This window comes from Cimex lectularius, unplaced genomic scaffold (assembly GCF_000648675.2).
Source record: "Cimex lectularius strain Harlan isolate CLEC.00 unplaced genomic scaffold, Clec_2.1 scaffold142, whole genome shotgun sequence".
Taxonomy (NCBI): domain Eukaryota; kingdom Metazoa; phylum Arthropoda; class Insecta; order Hemiptera; family Cimicidae; genus Cimex; species Cimex lectularius.
The window spans coordinates 699,613-724,513 of record NW_019392729.1 but is presented as its reverse complement, the minus strand read 5'-3'; the positions used below and the strand labels follow the sequence as shown (position 1 = coordinate 724,513).

The 24,901-nt window shown below is 35.4% G+C and overlaps 1 protein-coding gene across 2 annotated transcripts in view; it reads right to left on the bottom strand.

Moving 5' to 3' along the window:
• LOC106666991 (neuroligin-1-like) overlaps window positions 1–24,901 on the bottom strand; it is a 641,234-nt gene that overhangs the window by 32,892 nt on the left and 583,441 nt on the right. For both annotated transcript variants that reach the window (XM_014394572.2, XM_014394573.2), the window contains exon 8: window positions 487–584. In XM_014394572.2, coding sequence (XP_014250058.1) covers window positions 487–584 — 98 coding nt within the window. The remainder of the gene's footprint in view (window positions 1–486; window positions 585–24,901) is intronic.

The following is a 24,901-nucleotide window of genomic DNA, read 5'->3' as shown; positions in this document are numbered from 1 at the left end:
AAGCGGGATTCGAACCCACGACCTTCGGCTTGATACGCCACTACTCTACCATTTGAGCTTGACTTCACGAAGTCTTAATTAATCGAATTAAAAAATATATTTTAAAACATTTATTATATGAATTAAACATAGTAAACTGTATGTAAATAGTAAATATTATTTCATAAATGTCATCGCGTTTATTTACCTTTTGGGATAGTATAAATTCGATGCTGTATGAAATACGAGACATAGTTTTGAAATTATTTTTTATTCAATCAACAAGTAGATTTTTAAACATTCTCAATTCCTGTTATGAATAATTATACTGTGTATAACTGTATACCTTCTGACGTATTCATACGACAGTAATAGAATATTAATATACTAAAATTGTATTTTAATTACTTTTATTTAATTAATAAAACACTGTTTAATTAGTTATTATTTAAATGATATCGCGTAGTCAATGGTGAAAACCTAAAATGTTTAAAAAATGACAATTACCTAATTGCAGGTACAGCTGGTTGATCGAGTCGTACGTGTCCCAAAACGGTAGTTCATGGTCGCCGTCCATGTGGCTCTGGTTAGGCCCGTTGGGATCACTAAAATGAAAAATAGCTGATTAACACCTTTAGAAATGGAAGAACGAAAAGGCTAATTATTCTTTAATGAACCTTAACGGTTTTTTGTTTAAATAATAAATCCTCCAACACTTTCAAATAATCCGCTTTCAAGAATTTTACAAGGAAAATATCATACTGTTATATGATTAATGGAATGTCCTGCTGAAAATAGTAATCCGAATAGTTATTTTTTATATAAATTTGAGCGCGTTAGAAGGATTGTCGCCCAATGTCTATGATTTAAAACGGCTTCCTCCATTCGCGGGAACGAATTTTTTAAAGATGAACAAGAGACAGACAAACAATGAGCAAAAATTCGGGCCGGCCAATGAAATGGCCGAATCCCCCGGTCGTAATTCTCATTGTTTTGTACAATGAAATAAAGCGAGTGGGATAAAACGGGATTCTGGCCGGCTCAGGCTAAATGGCCGGCTTTGGCCATTGTTTCGTATGAAGATCACTCCTTTGCCTAGTCAATGTACTTCTGATGGCCGACCCACCCACACCCCTGGTAACCGGAGGCCGAGTTTTTTTTCACACATTCAAAAAACACTCCTCGTATATTATGGGTCGTTTGTCTGCTCCCTTTATCCCACTTGCGCTGGCGGAGGCAATCCATCACAACTTTAGATCTACAACGAAATTTCTTTAATAGTCACTAAATAAAAAAATTATAACCACTTTGGAGTCACTGTTTTTCATTATGTGTCAGTAAGGAAGTTGTTTTAAGACACTGAACGTAAAAATGTAAGAGATTCGGAAATTTGAGTGAGAAGTGAAACTGGTAGGGACGCAAACCTAATATTCTAGATCTGAAAAGATTTTTTTTTTTGTAAATCAAAACTTTTTTTAATAAGCCATGTATTTTTTAATCCATCACAAACGTGGCAAGAGACAACGGACTCGAGTCGAGGAACCCGCCCCCACCTAGCAGTGCAGAAGAGGAAAACAGCCTCTTGTACCTTGTGTGATATAACTTGTTTTCGCAGTCATCTAGTTGGACGGAGTGGACAAAAACTATAACATAATTTTGGAAAAGTCTAGGTTCTCGAGGTTACCTAAGCCATCGGGGGATGACTACTTCCCGACCAACTATCACCTAGTATTAATAATAATAATAATAATATTTTTTTGATTATTTGGAGATCGTGAGATGCGGTGTGGTGTGACGTAGGTTTAGAAATTTTTTTTTGTGCCAACGTTTCGATCTTTATTGAGATCATCCTCATGGCTCAAAGTGTTTGTTTTCTGTGAAGATGTGTGATTTTTGGCTGTCGTGTTGAGAGTGTCCCTTTTAAATAAGAAATTCAACGGCTATCTTCATGCACACTACATCCAGATCGTTCTGTTAGTCAAGGTTTTTTGAGGAAATTGTTACGGCTCTCAGAAAGAGCACTAACTTTTTCATCTCAACTAAAAAGCTTAATTAAAAAATATGAATTGGTCAAGCGGAACACGGAACTAGTGAATTTAATAAGTTTAAAATGAAGTATACCTTCAGTAAAGCTCTTCGTGGTCATTTCATTTGTCGCCGAGAATCAAATAGATTACACGACATTTGAAAAATGGCAAAAAGGAGGGAAAATTCAAAAGGTGGGGCTGAGATGGGAAGTTAGTGTCCGAGTGGATCGAGGTCTCGATAGCTAAAGTGGTAGAGCAGCGGCGTATCAAGCCGAAGATCGTGGGTTCGAATCCCGCTCGTGCCATTGACTTTTTTATCTCAACTAAAAACCTTAATTAATTGTAATATATTAATTGGTCAAGCGGACCACGAAATTAGTGAATTTAATTACTAACAAATGTAGACAAACCAATATACATATCCTTGCCATTCATTCACGGCCTATCACACAAATGAAATACATTTCTCTCTTCTGATACCTTTAAAAACTATAAAACAATTCACATAATGACACATTTTTCAAATAATGATACACAGAAAACAAACACTTTGAATGAGTACAAATAATTTGAGTCTACAATTTCTAGCATTGTATAATATTCACTTTTATCACATCCTACATGTGTTTGTAAAATTTAAACAATCATAAAATATAATGTATAATTTAAATCCCAGGCTTTGAAGATGATCTCCATAAAGATCGAAACGTTGGCACGATAAAGAAAATATTTTTACCGCATCTCACGATCACCAAATAATCATTAACTAACGGTTACTGAACCCCACACATAATAATATATTGTAAAACTTCGTCAATCAACAACATTCTTTCCACCTTTCACGAACTTGTATAGCGGACATTACAGAGCAAATTTCACACGGATCCACCGCTGAAGATGTCGAAAAACAGAGAGATCAATGGGAATAATCCTGCCAAAATGATTTTGAAACAACCAAACCGCACGTTCATCAGACTGCAAACTTTCGATAATAAATAATAATAATATTCATATGGATAGAAGATAAAGTCAATTTTTTTACATAAATTCAATGAATATTTATGCCTAGAGTTTCAAGATTTGTTAAGCAAATTGTGGAGTTGGTTCAAAAAATATCAATAGAGGAATGAAATAATTGTGAGTGATGACATTTGCGGAGCACATTATTCTATGTAACGGTGAAGTTTTGCCATTAGTATTGTGGCGTGGTATATAGGTCCTATGATGTCTATGCCGATAAGGAGTAGTGGTGAAGTTAATGTTGCTATGAAATTGAGTTAATTTTTTAAAAAAGTTAGTAAGTCGAAGTGTAATGTGCGAGTTTTTACTGGGATTAAGTTTAACTTTGATTGTAATGTGCGAGTTTTTACTGGGATTAAGTTTCACTTTGATTAAAACTGTTATAATCGGGAAGGTTTATTCCCAGCTTAAAGACAACCATTCTTAAAAATAGGTATTAGTATAAACTTAATAGAATGAAGAACAAATAAAAAATAATTCCTTATAATGGTTTATTATGATTCAACAAAAAATATTCTTTTAAAGTAATAATATATAATAAAATATACGTCTTCTTTTTAGCACTAAAATCCAAAATAAATAGCAAATAACTATTGTTAAAAAAATACAAAACAAAACAACTCTAAAAAGTTAAATTAAAAGGGAAGGCTCACCTCACGAAGCCTAGAACGTCTTTTCTTATAAAAAGTTAGATCTCACTAATTATCAGAAAACACAGCTTTGCCCTTTTCAATCCCGTATTTTCAGTCTGACTGTTAATTCAAGACTCCTGCTGTTTACATTTTATTTCTTTTGGCCCCTCCCTCTGGGCACGTTATTGGCCTGTTGTAAGGAGAGAATTAATATCTTCTTGTTTATTTTAATTAATTTTTTCATTAAATAATTTTTTATTTGACAATTTTTAAGGTTTAATCAAATGGGAACGTTACATAAATATATATAATATTAATGGACGGGTCGTCCGAGAGGTTTTTGCGCGTCAAGAGCAAGATTCGTAGATGGCCCCCGAGAACTTGAGCTGGAAACAAGGAATCGTCCTTACGCGATTAAGAATAGGCCATACACGGTTGACACACGGGCACCTGTCTTGGGCAAAAGCCCGCGCAGGTGCCCCTTACGCAGAGAAAGGTTGCTGATGTGTCCCACATACTGGAAAAATGTCATGCCTTGTCTCCCTATCGGGAGCGTGTAGGCATGTCATCCAATCTGAAAATGGTACTCGAGCACTGCAGCGGGTTTTCTAGGTCCCCTGTTCCGCTTTTTGAAGGAAATTTGGGTTTTTTTATTGTATATAATATGTCTTATGTGTTGTGTGTCTATATGTTTTGTCTGAGTGCATGTATTTATTAGCGTGAATGGCGAGGGGTGAGGGTGAAATATAACGTCATCGAACCCTCGAACGTTGAGAGCGTATGAGTGTGTGTTCTGGGTCGATGGCGGAATATTTATAAAAGTACTCCATCGACCGCAATCTAGATTAGTTTGAGTATAGGTCGGTGGAGGAATATCAAGTATCCACCGACCAAAGGGAATGAGTGTACTGTATGGATGTATTTATGTGTATGAATGTATTTATTTGTGTGAAAGTAGTGTTTGAAAGGGTAAATAGAATATAGACTTAGTTGGGGCGGAAATGACCTAGATGTCCGAAGCCCCAGTCAAAAGGAAAAAAAAATTGACAAATAGAGACAGACCAGAAATTGGTAAGCATTAGTTCAGTCATACTCGTACAATTGTTTATACAAAAATTCAAAGACAGCTGACAGATGAAATATCTGTTAAGTTTAAGTTAGTAACCCAAAAACGATTAAATGACATTTTTTACAGAAAAAAGCAACTATACAATGAATTCTACTATTATTTGTTGTATGTGCAACATGTATGGGCAAGAAAGCATTATACATATTTCTTGTAAACTGTCAAATTGGTTACAGAAAACATAATTTATTTTTCTTTTCTTTGAATACAGAATATATCTCTACATGTACAGCACTACCTGCATTTAATGAAGTTATTGGTTTACAGTGACAGGCATGTGCATTGATTGGTTGTTTTATAATCCATGCAACTTCTTGTACGTTTTCATTGCATGAAGGGTGTTCCATTATTTAAATAGGTGTATTTTTATTTTCTTTATAACGCGATTGTCCGGTTGTACATTATAATTTTATTTTTGTAAAAATGCTCATGGAAGGATTACACAGATCTTACCCCTTTGGTACCTTCTTACATATTATTCACTGCAGAATTGGAACCCAATAGCAGAAAAGAACTTTTGTAATACGTCAATCAGAAACTTCATTGGAGTATAGTCGTAATCGATAAGTCAGAATTTATACATTGTTGGGGGGGGGGGGTCTTACCATATCAACCAACTTAGCTTCAGCAAGATGGCCATCCATCATCCAGCCTGGAACTGGTCGTACCCACCGTGCTAACTTCATTGACCTATTAATTGCACAAACTGACAACTACAATTATATACAAAAAAATGAAAGTAATTGTTTAACAATATACGTTCCGACTCCATACTACCCACAGATAACACAAATCTAAAATGGCAGCTTCAAATCACATGAAAGACACATTAAAATCATCAATGTGCCCTATAGTGTAATAAAAAAGTGAAATTAACATTTAAAATTACATTATACATAGATTGCGTCCAGTCAAGTGGATGAGGACCTGATCAAAGAAACGAAAGAAAGCCCAGTAGTAATTAATAAAAATAATACATCAAACAACAACGAGTAGAACTCAATGCCAATTAACTGGCACACATAAAAAATACATTAAATGGATCAAATTCACATATTTAAAGAAATAAGAATACAAACTAAATTGATATATTTAACACATAAGCCCAAAACCCTCTCTGAATACAAGGGCAATTAGAAATTGGTACTAATTATCGGCAAGACCGACCTACTAGGAAAAAGGCATCTAACCAGTAACATTCAAATTAAAAAAAATTATATTAGACACGAAGAAATTAAAAGATATAAAAAACATACAAGGTAATTCTGGGTGAAAAACCGAAAATTAAACTTGCTCAGTATAGATAGACAAGTAATTTGACGTTACCAATCATTTTCGTCTAGCTTTCACGAGCTATTCTGGTCTGTCAGAGGGATTTTGTTATTTTGCCATTGTCGTGCTTTGGGTGATTTTTGTGAAGTCAAGTTTCTTTTGTAAGTTTGTGAGGGGTTGGCTATGTTGGTTTTATCTTTGTTTGTTTGTTTATCGGTGCATTTTGAAGGATTAAATTCCCCACAGTTTGTCTTTCTGATTGCCGACATTTTTCTATATAATTGGTATAGACAGTTGAATTTAATGGTGTAAATGTTCCTACTTTTATGAGTTAAACAACCCAACTAGATTACGGAATTGTTAATTATTTTTAGTCAAAAATTACATATTTCATATTTTTGTTTTTTTGTTAAAAACCAATTAGCCTGAATTCAATTATTTCAGGAATAATAAATATGTTGACGGAACGAAAAATTGCAATGATACAGAAATGAGAAGTCAAGTAAATTTGACGATTTCGTGTTGCTGTCCTTTCGATTTGATTCTTAATAATTTCAAGTACATTTAGGGTTCAGTACGTAAAAGGGAATTTATTTTGACGATGGCTTTGAGAGACCTGACTGTACGAAATTTATGTCAAAATATTATTTATTCCAGTTGGCCGATAATCAAATAAAACGTGTAAATTGAAAATACTTCAAGCAGAAATTAACTTAACGAAGCGCACACTAGCAAATCAACTAATTAACAACTACATACTCTCTACTAGTAACCCGGCGAGAAACCAACTTGTTCTATAGAACTCGCCAATTGGGGAGAACTGTTGGCCCAGCAGATTTAAACCACACTTTAATCACTTCAAAATAGAAAAGATCAAGAATCACATTAACAAGTACGGCGTTATGTCAATAAGTTCAATTTCAAAATTTGTGAACACATCTACTACAACTCATTCAATTATTTTCACTAATTTCGTGGTCCGCTTGACTAATTCAATTATATAAATAAGTTTATTAAAACATTATTATATTTGCATATTTACTTGTCTTCTAGTCATATTTAAGCTTCAAGTCATATTTCATAAAAATGGACCATATTATATTTGTTGGCGATAAAAATTCATGTAAAACAAATATAATTTTTCTTGTGTAGAAATGTGTGGTGTTTAGTGACCGTTAGTTAATGATTATTTGGAGATACTGAGATGTGGTCTGGTGTGACGTAGGTTTCAGAAAAACATTTTCTTTATCGTGCCAACGTTTCGATCTTTATAGAGATCACCTTCAGTGTTAAGTGTTTGTCTTCTGTGTAATTGTGCCATTCTTGCGTGTCTACTCGACGGTATGTGTTAGTGAAAATGATGAAAAATCAAAATGTTTCAACAGAACAAAAGTACCCGAGTGGTTAGCATGAGAAACACTCGGCTCGTAGGTCGTGGGTTCGATTCCCACCGTCTCTTCTGGCCTTTTTTTCCCGATATATATGCCAGACTGTCACTCAACACGACGCGCAAGAATGACACATCTAAACAAAAAACAAACACTTTGAGCCCTGAAGATGATCTCAATAAAGATCGAAACCCTGGCACGTTGAAAAAAATGTTTTTCTGAAACCTACATCACACCAGACCGCATCTCACGATTTCTGAATAATAAATATTAAATACTCAAATTAATCAATCTTTTTATCTAAGGTCTTTGATCTTGGGTTCCCTTGATGCTAAACATTTATTCCTCTAAATCCATACCTAAAATATAAAGATAAAATAATAATTATAAAAAAAGATAATTAAATCTAAATGATAAAAAGAATAATTAATTGGAATAATTAATACGACCAATTTCGAACACTAAAAATTGACTGAAATACAATAGAAAAATTCGACGCCTGGTCTTTTTCAATAATTTTCTAAAATTTGGACTAAAAATTAATGGAGTTTTGAATGATAGTAGTACCTAAAACTAACACGTTTTAAAACATCTAACAAAAACAGAAATGTTGAAACAAAAATTCGAAAACAAATGTCAGGATCTAATCTTCGACAGTTATTACTATGCCTAGAAAGAGAGGGAATTTGTTCAACGTGCCCGAGTGGATCGAGGTCACGATAGCTCAAGTGGTGGAGCAGCGGCGTATCTAGCCGAAGATCGTCGGTTCGAATCCCGCTCGTGACACTGACTTTTTTATCTCAACTAAAATCCTTAATTAATTATAAAAATTAATAATGTTGTAAAAAAATGACATGAGATTTTTAAATCAATCGAGATAAATATGCAAATGTTTCAATGTACAAGGTGAAAAATCGAAAGTACAAGAAAAATTGTTTGAAATACATGAAATTTCATTTCATAATAGACATATTGTAAAACTCCCGTCTTAATTTGTATTATTAATACAAGTCGGGGCCGCGGTAGCCGAGTGGTTAAGGCGTCAGACTCTCGGCTAGTAGATCCCGTGGTCGTGGGTTCGGTCCCCACCGTCGCCTCTGGACTTTTTCTGACGCCTAAGGGGACCGGTGGCCGCAATTGAAAGAAATTGCCACGGCAAGGTGCAGGACTCTGAATTTGGTCCGAACCCCCTTCAAAAATGAGTTTCTTCGATGGAAGAACACCGGCACACTTCGGGCTCAAATCCACACACTTGTGTTGCGAGCCCCCCCAAAAAATGGAACCAGGGCCAAAGTACAATAAGCTGTATAGCTGCAGTGCTCAGGAGGGAACTCCTCCAGTTCCTGGTATCCATTATATATAAAAAAAAAGCATGAAATTATGAAAAAAATTTACTCACCCCGCCAATATAATAAAGCTATTCATTCATTTTTTATATTGATAAGTAAGTATTTATAAACTTATCAACTATCAAAAAACAAAAAAATACAAGTCGCAGATTGCCAAAATAACAAAATATTAGTAAAATTTCCAAAGGTAAGATTTCTTTTGTTCCTTCATTTTTTCACACTGCTAAAATTTACTTTTCAGTAGTATTTGTTAGTAATAACAAACAAAACGACAGTGTGGCTCGATAGAATTTTACTTGGCGTAGAAAAATCTACAAGACAAAGTTCAATTTCGTCTTTAGAAGTTTTTTTGAACTCAAAGAAGAGTCCTGAATGAGTTCGTAATACAGGCAGGGTATAAGTAGTACTACTGTCTTTAATTTGTGGTGAATGCAGTCAATACTTGGTTATTTCACATGTTCGCAATAATAGATGGCTCATTGATACCGATTGAAGCACCGGTTGAAAATAAGGATGCATGAGTAGATCGCCATGTAACCCATCCTTAAATTGTATGTTTGTGGACCTACAGCAATATTCAATTTTGTGAGCGCGGAAGGCGTGGCTCTGGAAGCAATTTGTGTTCCATTTCCGGTTTCCTTCTCTAACCGAACAGCTGACTTGTACATTTGTAGTTTTTTGCTCACTTGTATATTAGTTACATACCACGTATACTGGTATATTTTAACTAATACTATTAGTAGCATTATGGTCCTCAGTTCTCGGTAACAAGTTGCAAATCGCGGAAATACATTGCAAAACATGGTAACACTCTTTATTCAACGTAATGTTACATTTGTTCTGTTGAATAAAGTATTATCCTTATCTTCCTCTTATTATTATTTTTTTACAATGATTGTATTATTATATTTTTACAATCCTCGTTCCATTTTTCTGGTTGAAGAAGAATTGCAATTTCTTGAGGGATGGTAAGTTATAAACAAATTCCGTCCAATTACAGGCTAACTCTAGCAATAATTGAATAAAGAATAATAACCGTCATTTTATTTTAATCGACTCAATCTTTCTGAGAAAAAAGTTGAATAAATATCCTGGACATTAAAGATCAGTTATTTTATGGAAAGCAATTTATTAAACGTGGCACTTTTTCTCAGGGCTTCAATAAATCAAAGGAGTACAGCTGATCGCTTTGAAAGTCTTTGACGAAGTTACAAATCTCGGTGGCAAGAGCTTGCTGAGGCCGAACCGGTGATTGATGGCCGGCGGAGCCGCAAAGGTGTCGACGTACCGATTAAAACCCAGACGACCGGGAACCCCAATTATAAAGCACACGTTTCCCTTTTTCCTAGCAGCCGCCAACCATTGCGACAATTGTCCTGAAATGGTGTGTTATTTAAAAAAAAAAATAAATTGCGCCGTCAAATTGGTGTGAGCTAAGGAAAAGGAAATTCGTCTCTTCGTCTCGCCAATGCTCTCACTGGACGCAACACCAGATAATAAAACAACTATTTTAAAAAACAGTCAAATAAACCAATAAAACATTTTCATCATACTCAAATGCACACAATTTGACAATTACCTTTCATCTTGGTCTGCCTATCCTCGCTGATTTTGTCTGTCAGATTCTGAAATGTGCCATTTTCAATGATGAATTTAAGTGATTTATTAATTCAAAACAAACGTAAATCCATTAATTCCAGTAAAATATCGTCATATTACGTCAGACACTACAGGGTACAGTATTGGAAAAATCTATTACAAAAAAAAAATTATAAATTATATGGAGTATGGTTTGATTGTAAGCACCATCTTAAAAACTATAAGAGCAATATCAGTTCAAATTATAGCTTATAATTTATAGAGATAAGATGAATGATAGTGAACAAGTCAGAATTGCTTGATATAATGTGATCGTGCATACATTAGACGTATGCAGAAGACACGAAAGTCATGAACGGCGACCATCTATTGATGGAAGCCGTTAGTTCACCTAGTGAAGGAGTCATCAAAGCGCTGAGTTCAAACATCATTAGCTCAAAGATGGTGCTGAATTGCCAAACCAAACTAAACAATTAGATATGCAAAACAAAGTCAGTATCTGCTGGAGTAGAAGGCAACGAGAAAGGGGATGTCCTTGCAAGCAGAGGAGCGCTATTCCTTCTGTGGCATAGGAATACAAACCAACAATGAGCAGGTCAGAAAGAAGGATAAAAAGAAAATTTGGGAACAATGGAACTCACTAATTAGGGACAAACTATCCAAGAACCAGCTATTAAACTTTCAAAGGAAAGAGGTAGCAGAATGTATTAAAGGAAGCAGGAAAAACTGCTAATCATAACAGGATTCTTAACAAGATATTGCAAGCTAAATGGACACCCGAAGAAGATTGGCATAACCAAACACGGCACATGCAGATTCTGCAAAACATCAGAAGAGATACCAATGCACATACTAACAAACTAAGGTGCTACACTTGCCCGCAGGAGGAAATGTTTTGGGACATACGGCGTAATCGTAGAAAAGATTCAACCACTGAAACCAGGCCTACTAATCAAATTCCTTGATGGACTAGGACTTACTGGTGTGCTATAAGCAATGAACGGGCGATGCAACAACTATTAATTGGCTCAGTTGGTGGGGCCGCGGTAGGCGAGTGGTTAAGTCGTCAGACTCTCGGCTAGTGGATCCCGCGGTCATGGGTTCGATTCCTACCGTCGCCTCTGGACTTTTTCTGACTCCTAAGGGTGGCTGCAATTGAAAGAATTTGACACGGCACTCATAATGGAAGGAGCGGGAACAGATCTCAGCGATCCTGAATTTGGTCCCAACCCCCTTAAAAAATGAGTTTCTTCGATGGACGAACACCGTCACACCGGGGGCTCAAACCAACACTTGTGTTGCGAGCCCGCAAAAAATGGAACCAGGGATATAGTACAATAAGCTGTGCTTCAGTGCTCAGGAGGGAACTCTTCCAGTTCCTGGTATCCATCTAAAAAAAGAAAAAAAAAATGGGCTCAGTATAATTCACACACCAACTAACGCTCCTATGTATCTAGTTCACCAAAATGGTGGAGATCCTATGGAAAAATAACCCTTGCTGACGTTATGGAACGAATGAAATGAAAACTCGTTAACAGTCCTTGGCAAAGTTGGGACTGAGTCGGTCTCCCAACAAATTTGAAACCATCGATTAAAATACTTTCTGACTAATCTCTATTGAATCTACTAGTGCGCCCAAATATCTTTTTCGATTCGGAGAATTCTCCATCTTCTCTTTTCTCTCTCTCTCCATATATTTCTCTTACAATATCTTCTCTTTTTAGATGTGCCTGATGGTTCACTTACCCCGCAGACAGGTTTTTTGTTCTGCCAGCGGTGTGGCAACTCCTTGTGTTGAATTTCATTGGTGCCTTCAGTTCCAACAGCTTTTATATATGCTAGGAAGCAAGAAGTGAGGGTGTGGAGCGGTTCCGACATATTTAATTTAGACACACCTAACACAACCGTTTTCGAGGTGATGATGTTCAATAGCTGTAGATTAACGGTTATAAGGATATCTGACCAGATATATCTCTCTAATTTACTTTCTGTAGGTTTGAAGTATTCGATTTTGACATAAATCGTACATAGCATGCTTAGATAAAAAACAGCTCATTATGATAATAATTTTTTAAGCTAGAAAGATGTGACAAAACCTGTTAAAAATGGACCACCTGAATCGAGCAATGATTCAAACATATTTTAATCATTAAAGTATTTTTATATCGCACGGATTAACAATATTAATAAGTGATAATTAATTAAATTTTAATTAAGCTATAATAAATGAATGAGGAAAACATATGTATATGCCTTGTTCGTAATTCATTTAAAAAAACCTTTGAACCTAAAATGTGTTTAATTTTTTATGCTTTCTCGGATTCGGTTCGAAAAATTACGGCCAGCTTTTATTTGGTTTTACTTTCTACTAATGAAATGAAATTTAATAACGTTTTAATTTATAATTTTACGGCAGGCTCAGCCGCTAAAAATATTACCCCTGTGGAATTATATTGTCGATAAAACAACGAATTGTATTGAATAACTGTAAAGGGAGGAGGGCAGCGGTCTCGACTATGTACTGCATTGTCGAATGACACGAGAATAGCTAATGGTAACCCTCAGTGATTTGTCACCGGCTTTCCTTTGTTCAGATGACAACGGTTAACAAAACATCCTGTTATCCACCGCTGTCCACGTCTTTTCACTCTAAGAGCCATGAATATAGGTTTCTCATAAAGGCGACATAAGTTGTTTAGGAAAAATATTCAGAAAGCCAGTTTAGATTCAAGTAGAACGAGTTTACATTTTAAAGAAAATTCACACCTTTATATTTACATTTTAAAGCAGTGATAAGTAAGGTTACGGTCAGTATAACTTTTGTACTTTAATTTATTTAATTATTATTGTTAGCGGTAGGTATACATTTAATCTGGTACTAAACTCGCTACAGTTTATTATTAAATAAGTAACTGTAAAGTACTTTTAGTGGAGTGAGTTGAAGGTATACAATTTAATAACAAATGTGAAACGCTGAAGCAACCGTAAAGTTGGTGTGTGGTTTATGTTTCGTCGGTCGAGAGGCTTTAGTTTGTCATCACACGTGTGACCGTTTATGATAAAATTATATCAGCAGAGACGGAAAACTCACACGCGCACATCATCAAACGAAAAAGTTTGTACCTGTTTACTCTCTTTACTTTTGTATGTGCCCAAAGAAGATTATTGTGTTACGAGGTAGAACGTAGGCCAGAGAATATTAAAGAAGAAAATTTCAACTTGTGTACTATATACCAAGTGTATATAGATGACGAAAAAATATAGTTTTCAACATTGTTATATGTAAATAGTGTGTGTGTGTGTGTGTCTTTTATTTTTTATATACTCGATACAAATAGCATGCATTTTATTTACAATCCATTAAATTCACTAATTTCGTGGTCCGCTTGTCCAATTAATATATTACAATTAATTAAGGTTTTTTTAGTTGAGATAAAAAAGTCAATGGCACGAGCGGGATTCGAGCCCACGATTTTCGGCTAGATACGCCGCTGCTCTACCACTTGAGGTAGAGGTTCCTTTAGTTGAGACAGAAAAGGAGGGAAAATTCAAAAGGTGGGGTTGAGATGGGAAGTTGGTGTCCGAGTGGATATAGGTCACGATAGCTCAAGTGGTAGAGCAGCGGCGTATCTAGTCGAAGATCGTGGGTTCGAATCCTGCTCGTGCCATTGACTTTTTTAACTCAACTAAAAAAACCATAATTAATTGTAATTTATTTACAATATTCATTCATATATTAAAATACCCTTCTGTGGCATAGGAACCCACACTATTAACGAGTACCTCAGACAGAAGGACAAAAAGTAAATGAGGGAACTATGGAACTCATTCATTGGGCACAGACAATCCAAGAATCTTCTAACCAATTTTGGAAGGAAAGAAATTACAGAATGTGTCAAGAGAAGCAAGAACAAACTGCGAATCCTAATAGGATTCCTAACAGGACACTGCAAGTTAAATGGACACAAAGAAAATTGGAATAATCCAAGATGGCACATGCAGATTCTACAAAGAGGCAGAAGAGACACCGACACATCTACTAACAATCTGCGGAGCTGCACTAGCCCGGAGGAGGAAATGTTTTGGGATCTACAATGTGACCATAGAAGAGCTTCAACCACTGAAACCGGACTTCTTTGCTTTAGGCAGAGAACGGGGGATACAATAGATCTTAAAGGGCGCAGTATACTATACCCTGAAACTATATCTACATATCTACATCTACATTTATTCAAATAAATGAATAAAAAATTGCATTTTTACGAATGTAGCTATAGCTAAAACTATCAGCTAAGCAGCTATAGTTGATCAACGTCTATAGACTTTACAATGTCCTCAACCCTATTTAATCACCAAGTTAGTTACGACATCACCTGGACAAACGACATGGAATGTGCATTGATGTGCAGATTTATGTTTCTACTTTGGGGGTCGCATGAAAACTCCCAATCCATTGGATGATTTCAATCAAAAGTCAAATGAAAAATCGTTAACACTCTTTTTTATGTTTCAAACCTCACCGTAGAACAAGACCTTAAAGTTTCGTTAGTTATAAACGAATCGAAAACATATTATAAAATATTCCATCAATCACTTTTCATGCATACCAATGCCTTGGTAGGTCAGCTCTGTAACTATCCCGATAATCCTCCCCGACTATTGCAACGCCGAAAGCAACGTGTTGTCCTACGTATTGACGAAGATAATTGAAAAAGTGTAGTCATTATTTATTTTTTCTATAGAAGGCACACTCCCAGTGGGTGAATACACCTCACAAGTTTTTCATGTCAATTATTTCGTTCTTACAGCATTTTACTGATATAATTGTGTTATAGAATAGATGTTAAAATCAATAAAAAGAAAGAAAACAAGTTGATGATTGGTATTGAACACATGTTGAACCAGCACTGGGTAACTTAATGGACCCGTCTACACTCGCGGGTCTTGATGTTACTCATTAAAGATCTGGATGTAGACGGACCCACTAAGTGATCCAGTCCCGGTAAATCATCAGAAATTAATTTGCATTTAACAAGGTGTTGGTTCAAATATCGTGGGTTGTCATCATGAATCTGGCAACGAGGTTCCTTTCACGCACGAGTGAAATGCTCGCGGCACCAAGTTTTTTCAGAGATGTTGTCAGAAGGGTAAAAGCTACTTTGGATTATTTTGAATTGATAAAGTTATGCCCTGTTCTTCGAATGACCGCAAATGAATCTCTGTTGTCGTGCTTAATATCGATGGAAGAAGGCTTGCAATTCTTTACACTTCGGAGGAGATTTTTTGTCTCCATTTTGAGAAGAAACCCAAAAACGTTCTCATTCCATCAGAGCCGCGGTGTTCAATCGCCTGTTAATGTATCTACTGTGTGCTGCTCAGTAGGCTACTGGGAGGTTTTCCTCCTTAAATGCTAGCTTACAAGCAAGCATGCCTCACCCAAGAATATTGATGTTACGTTGATACATGTCTCAACTAAGGACGTGTGAGAGGCATCATTCTTAGATATATTGCAACCTGACAGTTCGTTCTGATGACGGTTTGCTTCGACAACAGTTCTGCAAATTTGTTACTTTCCTTGGTGCACTTGCAACTTCCAAACTTCTAATATTGCCAGCTGTTCTTTCTCGTTATTATGGACTTCGAACAACCGTCACAACCATTCGAATTGTCCGTCTGTTTGCCATTTTTGAACGGTTGTAGGTTGAGAAGGAAAGTTGGTGTCCGAGTGGATCGAGGTTACGATAGCTCAAGTGGTTAGAGCAGCGGCGTATTTAGCCGAAGGTCATGGGTTCGAATCCCGCTCGTGACACTGACTTTTTTATCTCAACCAAGACTTTACACAAAAAGAATAATTTACTGAAAGAAGTAACTTGGTCAATTGACCACTAAAACATAAATTTATTATTCTTTTAAGTTCACAAATAAAATTAACAATTTGAAAACATGAAATACAACAAGTACCTTTCTAAAATAGTGTTTACTAATAGTAACACTAACTTGTAACAATAAATACGAGTTTAGTCTTTAGGATATCCGCCTCTTTTCGTCATTTGTTATTTCAATGTGTGGTGTACAATCTCATTTCTTTTTCATGAAGCGAACATGTTTTATGTACAGCATGTCGCATCGTGTTATAACGAATGGTAATCTGTTTTACCTACTGCTGAAGATCATGAGAAGGCAACACAGACCAAGCCAGGATAGGCCGACCAAAATTATCTGAAGCAATCATTCTAAATTTCACTTGAAACACGAAAAAACGAAAACAAATTTGTACGAATAGTACGATACACAACTCTATCTAAAACATTCTAAACCACAGATATAAAACTCTGGTTTAAAATAATCATGAGGAATAAAACTTTCCAGTAGTTTGAAGAAAATTCACAACAGGTTTACAACTTGCCTTCTCCCGGATTTTTACTTTCGTGTTTTCCTTTAAATCAAAGATCTATGGTTAAATGGATAAGACCAAAATTCCGACAATTGGGCTGTTTAATACGAGAGGAAGGCTTTGAGGGTATTAAAGCCGTCCCATCCACCCTTCAGTCCGCTTTACAGATCCATTTTCAATTCTCAGCTCTTTTGGATTTAGTTTAATATCCTCGTGTTGGAACACTCTGAGAGACAAGACCATTTTTTCTTTATAATTATTGGAAATGCCGTTTTATTACCGATGTCGGAATTATGCAATATTCTTGGAGATAACATTTCTTCGTTTAAATTTAATGGAAGAGGTATGTGAAATAAACCTTACTCTATGTACTATTGTATTATTTACATCGTAAATGCAGTTTAATTAAGCGATCAAGATTAAAATTTGTAATTAATAATTAGTGCCCACTATAACAATAAAACGGGAAGTTTATGGGCCGACAAACAGCTGAGGTCATCGACGGCCCTCTGCGTGTTTTCCCTCTTTTTCTCTTCTTTCGAGCATATTTTGTTTCAAACTGCAGCCATTTGAGCGTCTCGATCTGGTCTGACTACTGACTGACTGAAACTGACTCTTTGATTTCAAATATATACTATTATTCTAAACCCAACACCACCTAAATGTAGTAGTTCGGCCGTTAAATTCTATTTTATGACATTTTATGAATATTTTCAAACTCTTCAAGGCCAATAGATGTTTTCATCGGTATTACATTGTCTATCGTGTGTCTAATAAGCATAATAAAGTCTAAACCATTCAATGCGCCCGAGTCTCAATATTTTATTGACCCAAAACATATTTATAACATTAGTATATATAAGTGGGAAGTTTATGGGCCGACAAACAGCTGAGGTCATCGCCGGCCCTCTGCGTGTTTTCCTTCTTTTCCTTTTCTTTCGCACAAATTTTGTTTTAAACTGCAGCCATTTGAGAGTCTCAAGCTGGTTAATGACTCTCTTATTTCAAATATATAATACATTGATATCCTAGAATGCTAGTCTCTCGTTTGTACCTCAGGTTGTCATATACAGAATAGAAACAAAACATACATTTACATCACCACAAACATAGATGTCTGGTCACATTCACTCCCCCAGGTTATAAGCAACCCCTTTCTTTCACGCTAATAAATTACTTTAACTCTCCAAACGTCACCCACTCACCCCAGAGTACTCGATATTCCTCGGGGCGGGGTTATAAGCATCCCTTCCTTTCACGCTAATGAATTACTTTTACCCTCCCGACGTCATACACACACCCTAGAGTACTTGATATTCCTCGGGGCGGGGTTATAAGCATCCCTTCTTTTCACGCTAATAAATTAATTTTACCCTCCCGACGTCATACACACACCCTAGAGTACTTGATATTCCTCGGGGCGGGGTTATAATTTTCACGCTAATAAATTAATTTTACCCTCCCGACGTCATACACACACCCTAGAGTACTTGATATTCCTCGGGGCGGGGTTATAAGCATCCCTTCCTCTCACGCTAATACATTACATTTATTACAATAAATTAACACGAACACAACACTCGATAGAAGTCCCTCACACTCACTCCCCGAGAGTACTTGATATTCCTCGGGGCGGGGTTATAAGCAACCCGTTCCTTTCACGCTAATACATTACATTCATTACAATAAAATAACATTAAGTCAAACACAGACACAATACAAACACATAAAACAATATACATTTAAAAATGCCCACTACACAATAAAGTGCCCACTATATTTCTCAAATTAGGGATAAAAACCCACTTCTAAAGTAAATAACAACTACTAAAAGTTTTTTGACAATACCCTCAATAAAGTAATATTTTAAATGTTAATATTATCATCACTCGTTTTATTATAAGGATTGAAATATGCATTAACCGTAGTGACAATGCCCTGCATCGAGCGTTATTCATTTTCGGTAGTTAACAGAAGAGAATAGCTATATTTTCTGAGCTGTTAATACCGTACAGCTCGGCAGTTATACGCACGGGCTTTATAAAAGTCATAAATTTGTAATGCAATAGCTAATGAATGTAAAATAAAAATAGCAAAGCCGCCCGTATTAAGTTGACGGTTTCTCCAGTATAGATACGAAATTTATTAATAATTTAACAAAAATGACGTCAACATTCACTGTTAGTTTTAAATAAACGTATACATTTTAAAGAAAACCGACAATTTATATTCTAGTAACATAAAGGCCACAAATAAAATACTAGTAAAGGAAATTTGTTTAGAGGATAACAGTACTGAAGATTACATTTTTGGTCTAGCATATAAAATTCATTCTGAACAATGCAAGAAAATTAGACAAGTGAGATCATGCGACAAATAAAAATGTAAGCTAATAAAAATGGTAAAAATCCAATAATTTAAAATGGTAAAACTCCAATAATTTAGTTTTAACATGCTTCTTAGTACAGTTCTGATACAAAGTGTGAAAAAGGGAAGATTACATAGATTACAAAGGGAAAGTGTGAAAAAAATTCTCACTAAACCGTCCTCCGACGAAAATCTTTCTACTTAATTAACAACTAACCTATAATAAAAAAAAAAAAGCGAAAAGTTTAAAAGCTTCCCGCATAACCTGAATAACGATGAAACTTATTATTATTAAAACGTACGCAAAAATTATAGTTAAATTGATGAATTTTCCTTGTTTTATTTTTTATTATTTTTTTTTCCAAGGGTTCGCAACAGTAGAGGTCATATGAACTCTCGGGGTGCCGGTATTTTTGAAAAAAAAGCCCATTTGTAAGTATGTCGGGTTCGAATGCATGGCAGCTGGATTCGAACCCGGGACTTCACCTTACAAAGATGAGCGCGATGTCAACGCCTAAACCGTTGCGGCCACCGACGCTCCTAATATTTCTTGTTATTTTCCTAACATTTTGTTACGAATTAAATATTCATTTATGAATTAAATATTAATTTATTTATTTCATCTATTTTGTTTAATCAATGATTTTAATAAGTAATCATCATCTACTACATGTATTAGAGTTCTTGTTCTTTAAGAAACATTGGATTAACTAATGAGCAAACAAAAGCTCAGCCAAATTTGAATAATTTTTACTAATCTTTTCCCATTCTTATCAGTGTTACGACCTAAGAATAGCCAACTTCAGGCGAGGAAAACATCCACATCAATCGATGACGAACTTCTTAGGGAAAGTGTGAAAAAAATTCTCACTAAACCGTCCTCCGACGAAAATCTTTCTACTTAATTAACAACTAACCTATAATAAAAAAAAAAGCGAAAAGTTTAAAAGCTTCCCGCATAACCTGAATAACGATGAAATAAGAGATTCCTGAAGCTAAGCATGACAGTCTGAATTTCTCATATAAACAGAATAATTGTATGGCAAATGAAATTAAAGACACACTTTCCAACCCCGAAACTTTTTGTATTAGTTTCGTATTAGGGAAAGAAGGTCCTAAAAAGACGTTAGGAGAAACACAACTACCGATCATTGATATAAAAAAATGTTAACAACAGTACAAATCAATATTTGTATGACCGAAAATCTCGTCACCAGGGTCAAGCTGAAAGAATATTATGACTCTATGATATTGTGTGGTTTGGGCTATCGAGGTAATTCATTGACCTTTCTGACCAGGTAAGAAACCTCTAATAGTTTCGAACTCAACTTGTAAAGATTACATAGATTAATACTGTATATCAGCAATAGCTATTACATGGGGGAGCCAAATGGCAAAATAAAGATATATATACATCATTAAAGATATCTTCCAATTTAAATTGACTTGACATTATTTACAAAAGTAATTAATAATAATAATAGAATGTAAGAACTAATCAAAATACATCATCAAATACATGGCGATTAACTTAAAATCAATAATTACATAACGCAACAATAAAACATCATTCATCGACAATAAAAGCTCTCAATTGTTCATAAACAAAATTGAACACTCCAAATGCCTGGTTTTTTGCTTCAAATTTTAGCAAGAACTCAAGTTAGACTAAATTGTTACTGCTGTTTACACATGTATCTATGTACTTTAAGAAAACGATCTTTGAGGTTGGTAAATTGGAGAATTTAAAAATATATGTTCCAAGTTCTCCTCTCCAATTTACTCAAAGAGCACATTGATAGTGTGTCAATTACATATTTGAACCCATTTACAAAAAAATTGATTTCCTTAGTTGCATAAAAAACTAAGACAGCCTTAGTTGCATAAGTAATCTTTGCTTATTTATTGACAAATTTAGATGTAAATAATTTTCACATTGATACAAGGATTATTCAGAAATCGTGAGATGTGGTCTGGTGTGATGTAGGTTTCTGAAAGTCACTTTATTTATTGTGCCTACGTTTCGATCTTTTTTGAATTGATATCAAATTCAGGGCTTGGGATTTACAATCATTGTTTAAATTGAACAAATACATGTGAGATGTGGAAAAAAGAGAATTTATATAATGCAAAAAATATATTTTTTACATTCAATCAAAGTATTGCTACTCACTCAGTGTTTGTATTCTGTGTTCTTGCGTGTCGTGTTGAGAGTGCCAGTGAGATATTCCTGTTTTATGTTTATATTGGACGTTGGATTTTGAAGGGGTGAGGAAGGAAGTCGGTACAGAAAGACATTTTTGTATAAGGAATCGGCGTCTTATACCGACTGAGGTGAAAAGACAGGTCAACACGACACGTAAGACTGGCACACTTACGCAGAAAACAATTACTTTGAGTGAGTAGAAATACTTTGATTGAATATAAAAAAATATTTTTTTGCATTGCATAAATTCACTTTTTTCCACATCCAACATGTTTTTGTTAAATTTAAAAGATGTTTGTAAATCCCAGGCACTGAAGATGGTCTCAATAAAGATCGAAACGTTGGCACGATAAAGAAAATGTCTTTCTGAAACCTACCACCGCATCTTACGATTTGTGAATAATCACGGACTAACGGTCATTAATCACCATACATTTATACAAGGAGCTGATTTTTCTATAAAAAGGGTGAAATTTTGAGTTTAGCACCTTGTTGTCTATTGAGTAGAGATTATTTATCCACTTCGACAAAATACATTCTTTTTCGCGTTTTAGACATTCATGGTCGCAAAGGCACATCTTGCTACAATTTATACCAAACAATAACTTTTGCAATTGATAGAACCAGTCCTTTTTTCCTTTAATTTACTTCGAAATCACTTGCTGATGAATTGAGAAATCATGAAAGTAAAGATTACATATTATTACATATTACTGCCAAGAAATTAACCAAAACATCAAAACTGCTGTCTACGCCAGACTATTTTATCAATACAGTCGATATACAAATTAAAGAAGGTACTTCTAGTAGTACTAGTATTATTCCGCACTATCTACTACAGACAAACTGTACTCGTATGCTTTATTCGAGGAAATGATCTAGGAATGAAACGAATATTAGAAAACCTTCCTGTAATTATGATTCAGATGATAATTCAATTTTTGTATAAAAAACTCAGTAATTGGCAAATTAGAAAGTAGAAATATAGACAAATATAGTAAATGTTTGGAATAAACTACTTTTAATTCACCTCTTCTGTAGTGACTGTCAAATATTAAACGTAAAGTCTTAAATGAATGCTGTAAAGATTAAATGTTAATTTTTATTAACGATATAAAAATTGACAAGAATTAATTACGACTTCGTGTAATACAAAGAAAATGAGTGATTCGGATTAAATGGATGTTTATGTAAACTTTATTATTATTACATTTAATTTCAACGTCTGTTCCAAAATACATTGATTGCTTTCTCTCGCGTAAAAGGATTTTCCCGTGAATTTCATACCGAAAATGAATTTAAAGTAAACCAACAAAGATTTTTGGTCAATGAAATCACGAGTTAAACTTTGATCTCTTACATTTCTGACGTTTCAGATCTGTTCAAAAGCGGAAAATGGTCAAAATTTTCAGGAAAAGAGAATGCTTGTAATTTTTGTAATAGACGGTGAATCATTTTTCAAAATTAATCGCGATATACACCCAACCTTCAGAATTTCCATGTATGCTTCTATTTCTTGGAGTATTGAATTTTCTAAAAAATGTTCGTTTATAAATCACAGTTTATTCAAAGCACGTTAAAACAACTTTTCTCATTTTGAATAATGACAATCTGCTCAATTTCGAAACAACTACCATTTGTGTAATTATTATAAACCTGACTTGTAATAAAAAATAATTAAAGTATACATTTTAATACAGCTTTAGAGCGAAGAGATCATTTGAGGGGTAATGTACATTTCTTAATGTGTTTAACACACGAAGAGGACACTATCGTACTAATTACCTTCTTAAACATTTACTCTGAAACCCAGTTGGTTATTTTCTCACGCTGGGAGTCCGCCTTTGTTTTTGTTGAAAGTTATCAGAATGAAATGATTCATGATGATATTTATTTAAATAAATGTAACAAAATAATACGACTATTGAATGCACAAAAGAGCACGATCGTATCTTGAAAGAGAAGATATATTAATTTGTTTCTTTTAACAGATGCTGAAAATTGTTTTACAGGGGAAGGAAATTTGCTCACTCGCAAGGGGCTTGAGAATCTCATTTGCATCCCGACTTACTCTACTCAAGTTCCAAAGGTTTCTTATAGATCAGACCTGATGATGGTTGAAAATATGGTATTCTTGCCTCTATCCTGCCCTTACGGAGGGCCAACATCAGTAAAAGTGTGCATTAACACTGTCAAATCGTCTCCAACTATTAGTACGACGAGGGTTCCTCAAGGCATTGTACTTTGTCAACTCTTGTTTATCATTTTTGTTAATTCAATTAATTAAGGTTTTAAGTTGAGATAAAAAAGTCAGTGTCACGAGCGGGATTCGAACCCACGACCTTCGGCTTGAACGGCGCTACCCTACCACTTGAGCTATCGTGACTTCGATCCCCTCGGGCACTAACTTCCCATCTCAACCGCACCTTTTTGAATTTTCTCTCCTTTTTGCCATTTTTCAATCAATTGCGGCGTATCAAGCCGAAGGTTGTGGGTTCGAATCCCGCTCGTGACACTGACTTTTTTAGCGGTCTACGAAAAATAGTGAATTTTTGTTAATGATCTTCCATCCTTTGCGAAGATGACTGCCTAGATATCAACTACGGTGATGACTCCAAATTAGTTGTGAGTGCGGACTCCCTCGAGAACGCGAGGTTTTGATGGTTCCAGTAAACCAGTTGAAGTTCAATTACCCCGTCAAATATTAGAAACTACAGCCATCTTATCTCTATAAAAACCGGTACCTGGAAGAGAAGTTTGATTATCCCATGCGTTTTAATTATGACATCAGTGCCTCACAGTTAAACTCAATGCTACTTGCTTTGATTTGCGGTGATCGAGGCCGATGGTTTCTGTTATTGACTAATCATACTTTGTTTATGTCACATGTTCATTACGACATTAGCTTCGGGAGTAGCGATCCTGATCTTTTAAATAAGGTCCTGGGTCAGACCTCGGACCTATCCGTCTAGCCTCCGCGGTTGGGCTCCAGGTGCTAACATCAGATAGGTCATTTCATTAAATATCTTCGTTCCTATTTTCATACCATACATGAAGAGAGGGTGGTGGATAGATATTCCTCCATCAACCTCTACACATATTTTCTAGGAAATGCTATTGAGGCTCAGTAGGATCTCAATATTTCGCCAACGGACCACACTACACGTTCACTCTACTTTCATTCTCAATATTCACTAAGAAACACATAAATTTAACAGCCCTGTATCCTCTAAACAACACAGAACAGGGGACTCCGATACTCGTCGTGCTCAAGCGAAATTTTCATTTCAGGTGGCATTCCTACACGCTCTCTGTATAGAGCTAAGAAATGACACGCTTCAGTTAAGTGTTTGAGAAAACTTCCTCGACATGCCGGGCACATCCGTGGCCTTTGGCCCTAATGTAAATGTTGGTGAATCAACATCGCATGGCCTATCCTTAAGCCAGGAACACACTTACCCGATGCTACGCCATGCGACGCTACCCGATGCTACCCGACGCAAATCCAAACTCCGATTTTCCATAAGGTTGCATTACCCCCG